The 18,841-nt window shown below is 39.0% G+C and overlaps 1 protein-coding gene across 1 annotated transcript in view; it reads left to right on the top strand.

Annotated features, from left to right (window-relative positions):
* Positions 1-18,841, top strand: part of KLHL14 (kelch like family member 14) — a 77,162-nt gene that overhangs the window by 45,035 nt on the left and 13,286 nt on the right. The window contains exons 3-4 of the mRNA XM_032765265.1: positions 9,341-9,430; positions 13,662-13,740. Coding sequence (XP_032621156.1) covers positions 9,341-9,430; positions 13,662-13,740 — 169 coding nt within the window. The remainder of the gene's footprint in view (positions 1-9,340; positions 9,431-13,661; positions 13,741-18,841) is intronic.

The following is an 18,841-nucleotide window of genomic DNA, read 5'->3' as shown; positions in this document are numbered from 1 at the left end:
CATTTCCATAATAATGTACATTAAATCTCACTACTGTACTTCATAACAGTAAGACTGGCACATTTCTGTAGACTTCACATCTCAGAAAATGTAGTGGCAGTTCGGCTGCACTGAACAAAATCTCTTTAAGTTGTGCAGAGAAGTCCAAAGGTGCTTTCTGAGCAGCACATGACTACAATAATGTCAGCATGTAGATGCACAGGAGCCAGTAAGTACTAGAATGTAAACTCAGAATCCTCCTGCTATATCTGTACACTGCAGATGTAAGTCCAGGTGGATAACTTCATTTTATTATTGATGTAGGGCCCAAAAGTATGCTAGGACCTTTACAAACATATGGGTAAGGCAGACAGCACAAGGCTTAACACCACTTAAGTTTCCACTAATGCTTTCTGCACAAGGATAAATTTCACCCATGTAAGAAAACAGGTCTCTGCCCTGAAGAACTCACATTCAAAGCACTTTAAAGTACTTGTTTTCAGTGGGAGCTATAGGTGCTTGATAACTTGGAAAATCAAATCGCCTGTCTAGGTGCTTAAATTGGATTTAGGTGTTTATTTTAGGCATACACTTTTGAAAAATTTAACCACTAGAGATTTTTTTAAACTGAGAACCGTGCTGGACAAATCTTGCTAGTATTATTCCAAAAAGAGAAACAAAATAATTAACTGTTAATAACTTACTTTTAAATACTGACTATCATTTATATTTTCATTAAAATAGAGTATGTTACTAAATAGAAAACATATAATATGCGTTGGGTGACTCCTATGACTTTTATTTGCCCAAATCCCGCCTACTTGATACTCAGTTTAGATTGAATTGAGGGGATCAAAGCAGACTGTGAAGAACTTCAGAAAGATCTCACAAAACTAAGTGATTGGGCAACAAAATGGCAAATGAAATTTAATGTGGATAAATGTAAATGAATGCACATTGGAAAAAATAACCCCAACATAGATACAATATGATGGGGGCTAAATTTTACTGACAATAACTCAGAAAAGCATCTTCGGAGTCCTCAGGGATTAGTTCTCTGAAAGCATGTGCCACAGAGTGTTGCAGAGGCAGTCAAAAAAGCAAACAGAAATGTTAGAAATCATAAAAAGGGGAAGAAATAAGAAGGGACAATAATTATTGTCCTTATATAAATCGATGGTACGCCACATCTCCGAATACTGTGTACAAATAGATAACTGACATAGAAAAGATTCAAGAAGGGCAACTAAAGTATCTAGGGGTTGGAACGGCCCCATAGGAGGAATTAGAGAGGCAGCTTTTCAGCTTGGAAAAGTGGACTAAGGGGGATATGAGAGGTATATAAATCATGATGATGTGGAAAAGTAGATAAGGAAAAGTTATTTACCCATAAATACAGAACTAGGGGTCACCAAATGAAATTAATAGGCAGCAAGTTTAAACAAATAAAAGGAAGTTCTTCTTCACACAGTGCACAGTCAACTTGTGGAACTCCTTACCTGAGGGGTTGTGAAGGCTAGGACTGTAACAGCATTTAAAAGAGAACTGGATAAATTCATGGAGGTTAAGTCCACTGATGGCTATTAGCCAGGATGGGTAAGAAATGTGTCCCTAAACTCTGTTTGTCAGAGGGTGGAGATGGATGGCAGGAGAGAGATCATTACTGTTAGGTTACTCCTTTGGGGCACCTGCATTGGCCCACTGTCGGCAAATAGAACTGAGCTAGCATGGACCTTTGGTCTGACCCAGAACGGCCGTTCTTATGTTCTTATGCTATGTTCTTACGTTCTCATGGATGTGTTGAGAGGTGAAGTTATGTTGGTTACTTCCAACCTCAATTGAATAAGGACCTCTACCCCAATGTGCATTTAATAGCATGTGTCCATCTTGTGTGTGAATCTTATATGGAGTTAAGACAGGGCTGGTGATGATGTAGAGGTCACCAAGTAGCAGAGGGACTCCTGAGTCATTAGCTGAGCTGATAGAGTTATTCTCCGCTATGTTGGTGGAGTCTCTGAGACTTCCTCTAGTGGCTGACTTCAACATTTATGGGAATAGGGACTTGTCTTGATCAATTTAGGACCTGGTGCAATTAATATTGGACTGTCCCAAGTGGTTTCTGGCTCAGCTCATCCACACTCTATGTTGGAGCTGCTCTAATACTGGAAAAACAGAGTTCACAAATATTTGCTCAAATTTGGAATAGCTGATCAATTTTACCACACCTACATGAGAACAAAGGTCTTTGTTATTCACTGTTTGTCATTCATTATTCTCCTAGTTGAAGTTTCATTCATCTGATGATGATCTGAAAATACCAAGGGGTGAAATCCTTGCTCCATTGAAGTCAATGGAAAAACCCTCATTGACTTCAGACTTCATTGGGGCTAGAATTTTATACCAGGTGTTTTACATGACCAGTCATGCACCACAAATAATAAATAGTTAACATTCAAAGTGAACAGTTCACCAAAAATTCCTAGGTTGGCATTTATTTGTATAAACTGTTTGTTGAATAAAAACAAATCGCAAATAAATTAGTAAAAATGGTCTTTATGTAAATGATTTGTGAACAGAAGAAAAGGTTAACCATATCTGGTAATTTATTCACAACAAATAATTCAACCAGCTGTACTCTGGATCTTGTTTTGAGGGTAGGTTTGGAGGTCAGGGGGATGAATATTATACCTTTGCGACGAGATAACTACAGTCCCCTGCGTTTTTGAGTTTGCAGGTACCTGATCTGTTGAACTAAAGGACCTACTTTATTGGTCTGCTTCCCCAAGGCTAATGGAACTATCTGGATTCACGTTACGCGAAATGAATATTATCCAGCCCAGAGACCACAATATTGATGTCCTGAAATGCACTATCCTCTCCTATTGACATAGGCCTGGTCTGCACTATGACTTTAGGTCGAATTTAGCAGCGTTACCTCGATTTAACCCTGGACCCATCCACACGACAAAGCCCTTTTTCCGACTTAAAGGACTCTTTAAATCGATTTCTTTACTCCACCTCCGACAAGAGGATTAGCACTGAAATCGGCCTTGCTGGGTCGAATTGGAGAGGTATTCGCCTCCAGGAGCTATCCCAGAGTGCTCCATTGTGACCGCTCTGGACAGCACTTTCAACTCAGATGCACTGGCCAGGTAGACAGGAAAAGGCCCGCGAACTTTTGAATTTCATTTCCTGTTTGGCCAGCGTGTTTGCAGAGCTCATCAGCATGATGTGCACATTGCCAGGGCACATTGCCTGGCCTGTACTTTGTGAGAAGTCTATGACCACGTCCCTCTCGTCACCGCGCTGCCGTCGCCTCATTGCCTGGTTTTGCGCAAAACACTTGTCTGCCGTTGCTCTGATGGAGGGAGGGGCGACTGATGACATGGATTACAGAGAATTAAAATCAACAAAAGGGGTGGCTTTGCATCAAGGAGAAACACAAACAACTGTCACGCAGAAATGCCCCCTCAAGGATTGAACTCAAAACCCTGGGTTTAGCAGGCCATTGATTTCACAAAACAAATTGGGGCAATTTATTGTTTTGATCCATCTATCTTTTTCATCTTAGGCTGGCAGCAGACAGTGCAGTACGACTGCTAGCTGTCGTCATCTCCTGGGTGCTCGGCAGAAGATGCTGCATTATGATTGCTAGCTATCATCATCTGCCAGAAGACAGTGCAGTAGGACTGCTAGCCATCGTCATCTCTTGGGTGCTCGGCAGAAAATGGGAGTGATCTGGCTGAGTCACTCCCATGTCTGCCCAGGTGCCTCTGACTGATGTCACCGAGATCGGCTAAAAGAGCACCCAGGATTATGATGACGATGGCTACCAATTGTAATGCACTGTCTGCTGCCAAAAGGCAATGAGCTGCTGCTGTGTAGCAATGCAGTCCCACGTGTGCTGGCACCCAAGAGACGTACGGTGACGGTGCCGGCTCCATGCTTGCCATGGTATGGCATCTGCTCAGGTAACCCAGGAAAAAAGGCGTGAAACGACATGCACCCAGAACCACCCCCAACACTGTTTTTGCCCCATCAGGCATTGGGATCTCAACTCAGAATCCCAATGGGCAACGGAGACTGTGGGAACTGTGGGATAGCTACTCACAGCTACCCATAGTGCAACACTCCAGAAGTCGACGCTAGCCTCAGTACTGTGAATGCAGTCCGCCGACTTAATGCACTTACAGCATTTTGTGTGGGGACACACACAATAGACTGTATAAAAACGATTTCTAAAAACCCGACTCCTATAAATTCGACCTAATTTTGTAGTGTAAACATACCCGTAGTGATCATTAAAACACTTTCTTGCCCTACTTCATTTTCACAGGTCATGATGGTATACTGATGACATACAACAGATGACAAGCATGACTGGGGTATATAGAGTTTTGAAATGCTATGCTGTGGCTGTGCTGTAGGTGAAGAAAGCTTTCTTTACCTCCCTCAGAGCACCTGAAAAATCCCAATCAGATAAACTGTTCTAGGCAGTGACAAATCTACTTATCTAATTTGTTTACATCAAAGACCAGAGTCAGGTATAGTTTTTGAGGGAATTTTAGCAGATAAGATTGCTCAGATTCAGGCTGTGTTGTGTGAGCTCTTGGTAGCTGAGGGGTAAAACCAAGGGAGGCAAGTGCATGTGTGTGTGTGTGTGTCTGTCACAGCTATCCTCCTTTGGTGGAAGCAGAAAGAAAGATCCACACTGTAGTCCCCTCGATGTGGGACGTGCCACTCCTGTTCTTTCGACCTGCTCATTGGTTGGTGCTGAAATGAGGACAAGCCAGCCAGGGGAATCTGGAGTGGGAGGAGCAAGAGGAGTTTTTGCATAGCTGAATAGTTTCTAGGGCCTATCAGAGATTATGCCTAGGATGAGAGAAAGTTGGCTGAGATTTCATCTGACAAAACTGAATTGGGGGAGCAGTGCAAAGCATGGCCAGCTGTGTACCAGGGGAGTATGCCCGCTGTGACACAGGTTCGGAGACTGCATGTCCTGTTGGATCCCCACTGCTTCTGGATAGCCATGTAGCAGCATTGGCCAAGAAGTGCTTTTTATTTCTATTAGTCCTTAGCTATAAGGTTGTTGCCTTTGTTTTTGGATGTAGGCGTCGTTATAGTTATCTATGCCTTTTGTCATCTCAAATATGGCCTACTCTAAGGAGTTCTGCAGGGGACACATTACTACATGTGTATATTACTGGAATGTCTTCTACATGGGACTATAGCAGAAGAGCATTCAGGAACATCAGCTCAAGCAGAATGCAGCAGATCGTTTGTTTAGTGGGGTGTTTCAGAGGCAGCTCATTCCACAATTATCTCCACTGATTTCTGAGTCGATTTCTGTCATAATTCAAGGTATTGGTTTTAACCTAAAAAGCTCTAAAAAGTTTGGTACCTACCTACCTGAGAAGTTGCCATTCACCCTTCAAGCCAGCTAGGTCTCCTGGGTTCCATTTTTGGTCCATTGGAGCCTGAGTTGATAGATCTTAGACTCCAAGAACTTTGAAGAGAGGGAAGATTGGAAGAGGTGATGTCTGCTTATTTTATCTAATCTGTATCTGTCTGTCTAGGGTATTTCCGAATCTAAGGCATTTATCACCTTGGGATCTAAGCACATTCCTCAAATAACCAAGACCCTTCCTCTTTTTTTACTTAGTGATCTTTTTCCCTTTCTTTTAACTCTACTAGTTCGTTTAATAAAGTTGAGAATTCTTGCACAGGGCTTTATAAACATGTATTATTGGATTTTAAATCTGTTTTGAAAGTGCCTCTATCCTACTTCTTCCTAGTAAAGTGACCTTTTTAAATGGAGGGAAGTGGGTTTAGATGACAGTCATGATAAATGCGGTCATGTTCACTCAATAAAATAAGGCCCAGTGCATTTGAGGATAAATCAGTGAAATGTACAGCCCCACCTGTCTGTCTCCATCATTCATTTCCACTGTCACTTTCACAGTGGCTGATGGATCACAGTTGCTGTAAAATTAGACAGCCTTTAATCTCATTTCATCCTGATTAGCTTCTCTTTACCCTTTCCCTCTAACTCACTGACTGACACGCTAAAAACTCACACTGGGCTGTGTTTGAGCATGGCATACAAACTTCTCTTCAAATACCTTTTTCGTGGGGCAGGCAAGTGTTCACCTGAGCTGAAATCTAAAAATGAGAGGCTGAGATTCATGTTATTAAAATAAATCAGCAGCCAAAGGGACAGATAGAAAATTAATGAGAGTATTGGTCTATATGGTCAGACCATGTGGTGGGCCAAATTCTGCGCCAGTTATACCCTTGTAACATGAATGACATCAATAGATTCCACCAATGCTGTTGGAACCTGAATTTATCTTTTGGTTTGTCCTGCCCATATGTTTTGATTATGCAGTAAGAAAAGTTAGACTATGTGCAAAACTAAGACACCTGTTTTTTAAAAGTTACATTTTAGAACTAGAGGTTTTTTTCTCTTTTAAAGGGCATTTTTAGAGCTATAAAATTTGCACATTCTCATAGTTTTCATTCATAACTAATTCAGAATTATGAAGGACACTGAGAATGCTTAGGTGTTAAAAATGTAGCTGTGGGTATATTGCAATTTCAGGGCAAGAAGTTCCTCTCAGATACTAACTGATATTCTGCCTCCTTCACAGCTTGCAGAGCACAATATCACAGTCAAAATTCATGTAGCGCTGAGCACAAAATATTGCCTATAATGTTACAGGAAACTAAGCAAAGCTAGTATAGACTCATGTCATAGTCACTTCTTCTCTTAAGGCCCAGTCCTGCAGCCCTTACTTAGGTAAACTTCCCGTTAACTTTATTAGGAGTTCTACCTGAGCAACAACTAAAGGTTTGGGCATTAAAGTCCAATCCTGCACCAATTAAGTCAGTGAGAATTTTGCCATTTAGTTCAGTGGGAGCAGGATTAAGCCGTTAAGTTTTCCAGGTTGAGGATACGTCTTCACTACTGGTTGTATCGGTGGGTAGCAATCGATTTCTCAGGGATCGATACATGGCTTCTCATCTAAACGCGATATATCGATCCCCGAACGAGCTCCTGTCGACTCCGGAACTCCACCAACGCAAACGGCGGTAGTAGAGTCGACAGGGGGAACCGCGAACGTCGATCCCGTGCTGTGAGGACGGTAGGTAACTTGATCTAAGATACTTCGACTTCAGCTACGCTATTCACGTACCTGAAGTTGCATGTCTTAGATAGATTTCCCCCCCTAGTGTAGACCAGCCCTTAGTTGTCCTCATAAGCGTGGGACTCTTGGATGCATGATCATTTATGTGCATGTCAATTGCTGAAAAACTTAAAATATAATTTCTTCCTCCTTTGACCCTCTCTGTTTTTACTAATGTGGGGGAGTAAACAAAGTAATTCAAACACAAAGGGTAACAAATATTTGCGGGTGATGTACTGTGTGCATTTTGTTTTTTGGTAAATGCAAGATCTTTCAGGAATTGACTAAAGGAGAACAAGAGAGAACTTGGTTATGGATACAGTCATTGGCTTGATCCTAATTTTACAAAATAACAGAGTAGCTGTGTAGATATTAGTTGGTGGCCCTGCTTGCTAGGGCTGGAGAGTCCCTTTTTGGCATGTAGAGAAAAAAACACTATTGTCCTATGGAATACAATCTCATCTTGCAACTCAAACTACATGAAAAATAGCTAAGGTCCAGTTTATAAGATAAGGTTTACAAAATGGGGAAAGTGACTGAAATTTAAAGAATGCGGAAAATATTTTGCATTTGGGAGAAACACTGTGCATTGACTAATAAAATATCAAAACCTCTGGTGTTTAAATTCGTTCAGCATGCTAGCAACCTATATATGGTAAAAATCCCTATAGAGTGTCTAGTCCCAGTTACTTCATGGTTATATAAAATTTACCAGTAGCAAATAACCTTCATTAATGCATTTCCACTAAACCAGGCTGTGTAATTTAAGAATTGCTTCCCTTATATGGCTTGTAAGAGCACAGACTATGAAAATAATATTCGACCTTTACTAAAAACTAAAAATGCACCTTGCTTATTCATCATTGCCTTGCAAAAACTTCAGTAAGAAGCTTAAATGAGCCCACTTGATCTTTAAGAAAATGTGTCCTAAATAACAAAGCTATGCATATTTCTTATTATTATTATTTGCATATGCTATACTGCACAACTGCATTCTGAGAAAAATAAAAGATAATAAAACAAATGAAATGAGAGATATATCACCCAAAATAATCCAAGTGTGAGATAAGCTGCTTTTTTTTTGGCATTGGCAAAAGAGCACAAAGTAAGAGCTGGCCCTGAGTCATATTGATTTCCCACTGCAGTGGTTTCCTAAGTGCTCTGTTGATCCGTGTCAAGCAATAAGTTCCCTGCCTGTACATGCACATCACCTCCCCATTTGTCCTCACCTAGATTTAAGGTGCCCATATGATGAGCTGAACAAGGACATCATTTTTCCTACTGGTGTCACTGGGCCAAAACTACTGCATGTGGAATGATAACTAATACCATGTTAGTTTACATTTACCTTATGATAGTACAATAGTGCTGTATAACACAGATCAGTACACATTACGGTATATAAGCAATCTGTTTTTGTACCTTAGCTCTTGCTGTGGAAAATGGAAATGAAAAGAAAAATAGAGTATAATGGTTTTAGCCAAGGCCTATAATAACAATCCTAAAAATGCTTCCCAAAAAAGGATATTGCAGACCTAATATCACAGTTTTGATCTTTGTTAATGAAGGGCTTCCTGATTAGATGAATAGAAAATGTGTGTTTGTGCTGCTAATGACATTGTACAGGAAATTAAGCGTATACATTTGGAGAAAGCATTAAATCAGCAGGACCTTAATTTAAAAACTTAAAACTGTATGGAAATGCAGTTTGTTCATTGCTGTGTAATAGAAAGCTACTGAACATACTGACTCTTGCTGTGGAAGCATAGCCAACAGAACAAAGCTGGGATGAGGTTTTTTAAATGTGTCCTAGCATTTTCTGTCTTATTTTCAGAGAAATACCAGACTTCTTGGTCCATTTTCATGTGTCTCTTATTTTTAGAATGCCCGTAGATATCAGTCAGACAGGTGTGAGTAGTCTTAGTAACCATAATTCATGTAACATGATTATTCTTCAGTAATTTGCAGGATTCCCTTATGTGAGATTATTGTTAATCGATCAGATTTTGGCTGCTGTAAATTCACTGCACATACATATTTAGAGCTATGCATTACCTACGTATCCAGTTCCAGATTTTGCAGAGTCATGTTTTTACTTTTGCTAAAGTAAATAATTTTAAATAAACAGAGTGCTAAGATAGAGAATGATAAAGAATACTTTGTTTTATTTGCAGTTATGCCATATAATAGTGCCCATCACTGTGTTGTGGAAGTAGAAAACTTCTTGTTCGTTTTGGGAGGAGAAGACCAGTGGAACCCAAATGGTATGTACATAACATTAAAAGAGAGCATGTGCAGATTTTAATATATCACATCAAGTGATGCAGTAGGCAGTGAACGATCCTGATTGAGTTATTGAACTGGTTAAGATCACTTATGTCCCAGCCAATGACATCATAAATATCTGGAGCTTTAGTTTCTCCACTGTTCCTCGGGTCCCATCCCTTGGGAAATGCCAGAGGCATCAGAACAGACTCCTTCAAGTGAAGGCACCAGGCAGCAGCTGTTAAGAATTTTAACCCTCATTGCCAGTTTCCTTCCTGTAATAATATAATAATGCTGTTGCAGTAAATGAATGCTCTCTTTCCAATGTTTAACCAGACTCTTTCAGCTCAAGATGTTAATGTGTTAATTATCTAGAGTCTCAAGACTCTCAAACTGGTCCTTTTTCTAGTCTTGTACAAGAGCTTTCCATATAGATTATCTGCTGCAACCTTCTTTTGGTTTGATTACTTCATAAATTTACTGCAAAGAGAAAAACAATTTAACAGTCTTGTGAGCAAAGCAAAAGGAGAACACTGTGCCTTGCAAAATTCACAGAATTGTCCGGACATTGTTAGAAAGCTTGCACATGAAGAACAAGTTGTAGTTGTAGCAGTCTGTGTAACAGAGATGATTATGACTGAGAAAACCATAAAACAGCTTGCAGGTACACATTTTTACTTTAAACCACCAGAAGATCCAGCTGAAATTACACATACTGCATATATTTTATTGTGAATGTCCCATTTCAGCATCTGCACTAAACCAAATTATAGAAAATTGTTACATCTGTTCACTTCCTAAAATCTGAGACAAACAATTCAGTCCACTCTATAAGCATATTACCGGTGCAGTTAAAAACATCACTAAATGTCTTGAGAAAAAAACCCTTTATCTCTGTTGTTGAATCTCCTGTATTCTAAGTAGGAGCTTGCTGTACATGTTGTTTCATTATAATTATTATTAGTATTGCGGTAGTTCCCAGGCTCCCCGGCTGTTGTTTGGGGTGCTCCATTGTGTACATACACATAGTAAGAAACAAACCCTACACCAGAGTGTTTACAGTTAAGTAGTCAAGACAGACTAAAGGTTTGAGAAAGGATGTATAAGTATTCACATTTAACAGATGAAGAAACTGGGATTAAGTGATTTGAGCAAGGTCCTATAGGAAGTCTGTGTCAGTGGCAGGAATTGAACCCAGCTTTCCTGATCAGATGGTCCATCAGTCCATCCTTCTTAATATCTTAAGTGCAAAGGCATCTAAATCAACTACTAGAGTCTAAAGTTCATTCTGTGAGTTGAAGACACTCTCCCTAGGAGTAAAACAACTTCCATGTAAGAAATTGATTCACAGGATCAAGTTTTTCAAACTCTGTAAATACCATATAAACATAATGTGTGAACAGAATAGATCTGGGACAGGAGCACTACTGATACTGATGATCACTGTACACGTATACCCCAATAAAGATGGATCTGATACATTACAAAAAATTGGACATGAATATAATACACTATACATTGTCCACTTATTCCTGGACTTCTTCTATACTTTATTTAGACTAAATAAAGCATGTCATCACTACACACACTAGACCCAATATCATTTACATTAAGGGCCTTTTATACAACTCTGGCAGTCTAAAGGGGCGGGAGGGGGTGTTAAAATGAGTGTGAATGTAACTGATCTGTCAGAGCAGTGTAAATGGTGTGTAGTGTAAATGAGAATTCATTGTTCGTTTCTTTGTTTGTTTATGTGAATCAAAATTGGGCTTTCATTGCTGCTTCTATGTTCATTGGATGGAGGTTCCCATTGGGATGGGAGAAACTAGAGGTAGGAGCAGTGGGTATGAGCCACCAAACTGGCAGACACTTGAGGAGCTCTGCTCCCAACCCCATACAACTTGGAACCTCTAGAGAGAGCACCTGGACCCTCCAGGACATATTTTGGACTCCTTCTTCAGCCTGGCAGCCTGAGAGCCATTTTGTCATTTGCAGCCTCCTCTCATGGCTGTGCAGTACCAGCCACAAATGGGACCCTGTGGTGGTGAATGCTGCTAAGAGCAGCATTGAATATCTGTGAGATCTGTAAGGGAGTACATTGAAGAATGCAGCTACTCCCTGGCAACACTCCTAGCACTGCCTCACAGAGCCCTGACTGCAGAATTGAGGCAGAAGATTTTCTTGCAGGATTTGAGGGAGAGGGAACAAGCTAGTGCTCCCATTCACCTTGCACAGATTTGCCTAATCTGACTCCCCCTGTGCTCACTTCACTGGACAGGAATAGCAGACTTTTTATTTTCAAATGCAGTTCACGGTTTCTTCATAGTGAGAAGTACTTCCTAACATGCACTTCCAGGCTGACGTGCAAAGCAAACTGGTGCATGCAATTTTCTTTCAAACTGAATTCCAAGAATAGATTGGAGGATCCACATTAAAGCATGTTGTGCTTGGCAGTTTGGAAACTCCTATGCTAGCACCAATGCATAATGTGTTATGAAGTGTAGGACCACAAAATCAGAGGCGTGTAGAGTAACAACAGTTAAAAAGCTGTTATACCGCCAAGGGGTTCTGAGGGCATAATAAACTCTGAGATCTTGGTCTGTAGTATCAATAGCAGCATTAGAACCATCCCAGAATTCAAGCTTGTATTCAGTACCTGCCCATGAACTGTTCTGTAAATCTACTTTTTATAATATAAATATATAAACAGATTTTTAAAAAAGACCTGGAATTAACATGACGTGTGCCTGCCTACTACCAACCCAATTGTTTTTCTTGTATGCTATATCTGTTGCCCCCAACCTTCATCTCTTCATTGTTTTTACAGATTGTAATCTCTTTGAGGCAGGGACCATGGGTGAAATCCTGGCCTCACTGAAGTCGGTGGCGGAGCTCCTATTGCCTTCAACAGGGCAGAATCTTACCCCCTCTTTTCAGATATATTTGTGTAATACCCAGCAAAATGGGGCCTCAATCCTGATTTAGGGACATGCTGGATCTGGCAGAACATACTGCACTTTTTAGCAGTCACCTACCATATCCCATCTCGTAAGCATGCTCTCACAGAGTACAGAAGATAAATTTACCTCCAGAAGTAGAAGACAACATGTGCCTTTCTCTAAATCCTTGTAGAACACGTTCTTAGATTATTAGAGTTAAAAATTGTGGCTGGATCATTGTTCTTATCTATGAATTTGATGTTTATAAATGTATACTGAGGTTTGTGTACAAAAGAAGAAGCAAAGGGGACCAATCCTTTAGATGATTTGACAATGTCAAATATTCACCTTGCAGAATACCCTCTGATCATTTATTTAACTGTGACGTATACGGTTGGGTTATCCTACTGTCTTTTGGAGCCTCTAATTCAATTTTTTAGTCACACATACATAAACAAAGGTTTCTTTTTCAGAGATCCTCATCTGTTGAAGTCTCAGGTGTTACACAGAAATTGCAATACACTCTTTTGCTTCAGTCTTCTTGTTTTGATGTCAATCTGTATGTAAAATAAGGTGCAATCTTAATATCGTGAAGGCATGCATACAATTCTGGGGTTTGACAGCAGGGATAAGCTAGTTAACTGGCTTATGTTGCTCATGTTTCCCATTTTAGTTAACACACTTGGAATAAGACTCTAAGAGTATATTCTCCCCCCAATGCACATGTATAACTCCTGCTAACTTACACTGTAGATAGGTAGTAGAATAAAAACAAAATAGTGTAGCAGTCACACAACACATGTTAATGATCTGTGTAGCTCCTGGTTATTTAAACAATCTTTTTCACCTTGCTCCAAATAGAAATGAAGTGGGAAGGAAGGAAAGTACATGTTATTCCTGTGGTTTTTCAAACTGCCACAAAGTCCTCTAGTCATAAAAATGCCATGAAGAAGCCCCATCTTGAGCAATAATTTTCTGTTGTGTCATGAGAACTTTATTTATGGTGGATTTGAAAATACCAGGGCTTCTGTTTTCAAATACAAATTTCCAAGTTCTTATTACAGAATGAAAGAATATTCTTTACGTTTTTATTTATACCATTGATATGTGCTAGCTCAAATACTGTAGTGCCCCATTTATTGAATAACAACATGTGCTGAGTTCATACATTGTTATAAAAAGGAGACTCTTCATAAAAACTGCCAACATGTGAAATATATTTAATATATTAAATGGTAATGTTAAGTACATGAAATAAAGAGTTGAGTGTCAAAATAATCTATCTTTACAGGGAAACACAGTACAAACTTTGTCAGTCGATATGATCCCAGGTTTAACAGCTGGATACAACTTCCACCCATGCAAGAGAGGTAAAAACATGCTCCAAATTTTTCACTATTTCATTTTTTGTCTTAAGAGGAGCTGAGGGTTGGCTTAGTTCTGGAAACAGGGAATGCTGTAGAATTAGTAAAGATGTTGATGATAAAATCTCAATGTATTGTTGTTTCTCTTTGTGCTTCTAATTTTATTGAAGCATTCCAAATTCAAAAGTCGAGGGACCAAATCCTACAGTGCTAACTCCTGCAAAATTCCCATTGACTTCATGGGGGAGAGTTGCCTAAGTACGGACTGCAGGATTGCGTCCTTTTCTGAAGTCTCCAAAATGTTCTGCAGAGTTTGTTGTTTTCGTTTTCTTAATGGTTGGCTGTCACATCCAAGTTATGTTGCATGTGCCAAACGTCACAAAAAGTGTGCAATAGATACAGGACAGGACAGTGTCAGTTATAGACAACAGAAACATTGAGACCCCAATCCTCCTGTGTGAGGATATATTTTTTTGCCACTGCAGCAGTGCAAAAAGATCCTAAACTTGACTTAGCTGGCAGGAGCAGCCCCACTCCTCTGTGATCTTGGTCTGCCTGTAGGAGTTGCTGGCAGCCTGCACAAATTAGAGCAGCATTTGTGCTACTCTTCTTTTGTACTGGAGAGTGGCCTGGCACTAGAACAGCACCAAGATCAGAGGAATGTAAAGGTTCCTTAAAGCTACCTTTGCACCATACCCCTGCATCCTATCACGAGGGGGGAAATCCTCAGTGGAATGTTGTAGGTTTTAAAATAAATATTTGAAAGCCAGGAAATCCAAGTTTTGACTTATGTTTTATGAAAAAAATTAAAAAAAGTATCCTCCAGTTCACCAAAATCTCTCCTCTTACACTTTGTACAAGACCTGACAAGCTCCCATCCCACCTTCCTAAGATAATTTCCTAGCTCCAGGTGCTGGAAATGTTACAACTCTGTTTACTCTTAACTATCTGCTGCAGTCGAGCTCCCTGCCTCTATGGACACCTTAAACTCAGCTAGGCAGTGTATACCACTATGGACATTGTTTAAGATAGCCACAAGAGAAATGTCAAATGATACAGGATTTAAGAGAGCTCCAGCTGAAAGGGCGTCTAACTAATTTGCTAGTAGTGATTCTTAGAGCTGTGTGAATAATGGATTGTTTGGTTTGCTGGAAATTCCAAAAATAAAATAAAATAAAAATTTAATGTTTTTTTGGGTCTACCTGAAACAAAATTCTTTAAAAAATTTTCAGCAAAGTGAAAATTCAGGTGGAGGGAATCATTTCAGATCGAACAAAACATTTTGTGCTCAATTCCAGCAATTGTATGTTTTTAATTTTTTAAAAAATAAAAAAAAAAGAAATTTCAAAATGAAAAGTCATCTCTAATTGAAAAACCAAAAGGTTTTGTTTTGAAAAGGCTGAAATGAAACATTTCAGTATTTTTGGAAATTTTGTTTGTTTTCAATCAAAACAATCAAGTTAAATCAACATGAATCTGCATTTTTTGATGAAAAACGTCTTGGTCAAAAAATTTCACCGAACTCTAGTGAGTATCACACTTGTCATAGCCAAATACACTGTAGTTTGTCAGGATGTAAGGACAGAACTTGGACTGTTTTGGAGTACCTTAACACTGCATTTACATGCTTACAAATATCTGGGATTCTTTTTTCTGCCTTTAAAATAATTAGAACAGCAGTGTTCTATTAAGGACTTTCCTCTTAAGCTATTTTTACACATACTGTATTTTCAACCTTAACTCTACTTTAATAAGGGCTTTGTTTCTGGGAATTGTATGAGATCTGATACAAAAAACTAACAGTTATATGATGGGGTGTATAAACATTTTAGGAGATCAGAAAGAATACTTTTTTTGACAGAAACTCCTCATACACTGGGGCTAACTCCATAATAGTCATGTAAGAAGTGCTTGGGTGTATGTAAATCAGCCAGTGAACTTAGAAATTGGCCACTATTCTTAGGGAATTTGAAATAACTCTGATCTAAATCCTCACTAGATCTTATGGGAGCAAAAGTCCTGCAAAGAGGATGGACAGGATGTCCTCTCTTACATGTTCATCCAGACTTAAGGAATGTCAGCAAGCAAGGCTTATTTGGATTAGAAAAGAGGCTCCTCACAACTCAGAAAGGAGAAGGGTGGAGGGGGGGGAAGGGAGACAATATTAAGACATGTGATGGCCAGCTTAGTAGCACTAGAAACAGTGGAGAAAGTTTAAATTTGTGTATGTATTAGTTTGACTTTAACTTTGTGTGTTGTGTCAAACAATATGGCTGGTGGGTCTGTGCTATACTCACTTTATTTGTGATTTAGAAGAGAGGGAAATAAACTACAAATGATCAGAGGAGGTGATGTTTGGATCTCGATTAGGTATGGGTTTCAGATTTGAGGCAGAATCTGAGCTTGAGCTAAAATTTGTGTTTGGAGTCAGTAGTGATGAAATATCATGAGTTGTTCCTGTAGAAATTTCGCTCAGAAATGTTGTAAATCTTGTGGGATTTTAGCGACATCTGAACCAGAACCAGGAGGCTCCTGCCTGGTGTGAGTGTGACCAGAGAACCAAAATAATAGAAGTTTGAACCATCTGAAAACTTGAAGCTGTCCCTGGGCCTCAAGATTCTGGATTTGACCCATCTCTTGAACAAACCTGGATAGTATTTTCTTTGCTAGTTACCCCAGTGGTAGAGTGTAGCAAATCCATAAGAGTCATCAAAGTAGTTACTAACATACTATAAAAGCAGCAGAGAATCCTGTGGCACCTTATAGACTAACAGACGTTTTGGAGCATGAGCTTTCGTGGGTGAATACCACTTCATCTGACGAAGTGGGTATTCACCCACGAAAGCTCATGCTTCAAAACATCTGTTAGCCTATAAGGTGCCACAGGATTCTCTGCTGCTTTTACAGATTCAGACTAACACGGCTATCCCTCTGATACTTAACATACTATAGATGCTTTTAGGGCCTGATACAGCACACATGGAAATCATTTGGAAGACTGCCATTAGCTTCAATGGGCATTGGATCAAAACCCCTAGTGAAAGTCAGCTTTAGTTTCTGGTGAGTTTCTACCAAGAACTAGAAATCCTCTAGAGCCTTCTGACTGCTCAACATTTCCCCATTACTCTGCTTGGTGATAAATCATTGTTCAAAATGGTTAGTAACTTAAAATGTTACAAAATTTTGTTTAAATGTAATGTTCTAATCATAATAGTCCCTTTTGCTGGGGGCTTTAGAGTGAGACAATTAATCTTCTCCCCTTCCACTTAGGATACATAACTCAGGCAGTGGGTCAGTTACCTCTGGATAGAGCCTCTCTCGAAGGATGGAGAATTTACTGAAAAATGTGATTAGGAATTTCTTAAAATGTGTATTGTTACTTGCTAGCCTGTAATAACATCCTCAGAGGTGTTACACCCTTTTGCGTCGAGGTCTAACATAACAGTTTTTAGAAGACAATATATCTGATTACAGAACTGCAAAGCAATCCCGCCTCCACTTCTTACTCAAGCAAAATGCCTGGTAAAGTCAATAGAGAGACTAGGTGGGTGAGGTAATACCTTTTATTGGACCAACTTCTGCTGGTGAGAGAGCTTTCAAGCTTACACAGAGCTCTTCTTCAAAGTCAATAAGGTTTTTTTTCCAAGTAAGGAGTGCAGGATTAAGCCCTATATCTGTTGGCACAATTCAGGCAGCGTTGACAATACAGTCTGTTTAATGGGTCCTTTTGGCTCAATATGGTCCACGTATGGATTTTAGTCTGAGAATAATGAACCAGATAAACTATAATGGCTCCTTTTAAATGCCTGTCAGGTAAATAGGGGTCTTGTGCACATGCAGTAAATTCTTAAGTTAAAAATCTATGTAAAACCTGTGATGGATAAATGATGATGAATTTTTATCTTGTATGCTGAAATCCATATTAGACTGATCTCATTTTTGAGTTATAAAAAAATATTCAAACATCTAATCCCCATTATGGACTCAGTGCCACAGCAGCATGTTTGCCTTATCTTTAAAGCCAATTATTTTGTGCTGTTTGCTTGAGTTAATACTTAATATTTACTGGTGTATAACACTTTATGTGAATATTAAAAAACTTGTTAGATATTGCATTAAGAAAGGCATAGTAAAAATTGATCAGTCCTGCCTTCTTCGTAATAGTAGATGGACCAATATTCTGATCCAAGCACAATGGGATACTTTTTGAAGAGAAGTGCATTTAAACTAATAAGTCCAATAAAAGGAAATATTGTTATAGCAGCGATATTGCCCAACCTATGGAATTCACTGCTACTAAATATCAGACTCAAATGATATTTCTAGATCTGAAGAGAAACCATCAGGTAGTTTCAGCCCAGAATTGCAGGTTACAAATCTTAGTATCATTCAAAACAGTTCCATGATATTTAATTTTTTTTCAGTTAAAAGTTTTTATTTAAAGTTTCCTCTGCATTGTTTGTAACCTAAAAAGTATAGCATTGTACCAGTGCATGAGAAACGGAAAGTGAAGCTGTCTGGAAACTGCCAGCCTTGTTTCACTGTCCGAAGCCAAGTGAAATGAGAAAGTAAACAATACAATGAGGACAAATAAATTAATTTACAATCATTTTAATCTATGGATTTATTAGTAAGTAAACTAAACATAAGTAAAAATAACCTTTTCCTTAAAAAATAATCTGATCATATTTTTTTAAAAGATCCAGACTTTGTTATGACCACTAATAACATAAACATAAGTAAAAATAACCTTTTCCTTAAAAAATAATCTGATCATATTTTTTTAAAAGATCCAGACTTTGTTATGACCACTAATAACATTGGTAGCTATTCAACCTAAGATTGGTAATCAAATTTAATGTTTCAGGGCATAAATTCATAGCCTCTGAGAATCAGAAAGGAATTTTGTCCCCCTTTCCTATGTACAGCATTGTAAAATTTAGCTAAGTTCATTATGGGGTCTTTTTCACTATTTCCTGAAGCATCAAGTATTGGCTACTGCTGGAGGCAAAATGCAGGACCAATATTCTAATCCACAATAACAGTCCAGTATAATTTTTTCTTACTAGAGTGGACAGTCTCTTCCCAGTTTTGTTGGGGGGAAATT

The sequence above is a fragment of the Chelonoidis abingdonii genome, chromosome 2 (genome assembly GCF_003597395.2).
Source record: "Chelonoidis abingdonii isolate Lonesome George chromosome 2, CheloAbing_2.0, whole genome shotgun sequence".
Classification (NCBI taxonomy): Eukaryota; Metazoa; Chordata; order Testudines; family Testudinidae; genus Chelonoidis; species Chelonoidis abingdonii.
This window is presented reverse-complemented; position numbering and strand designations above follow the sequence as displayed.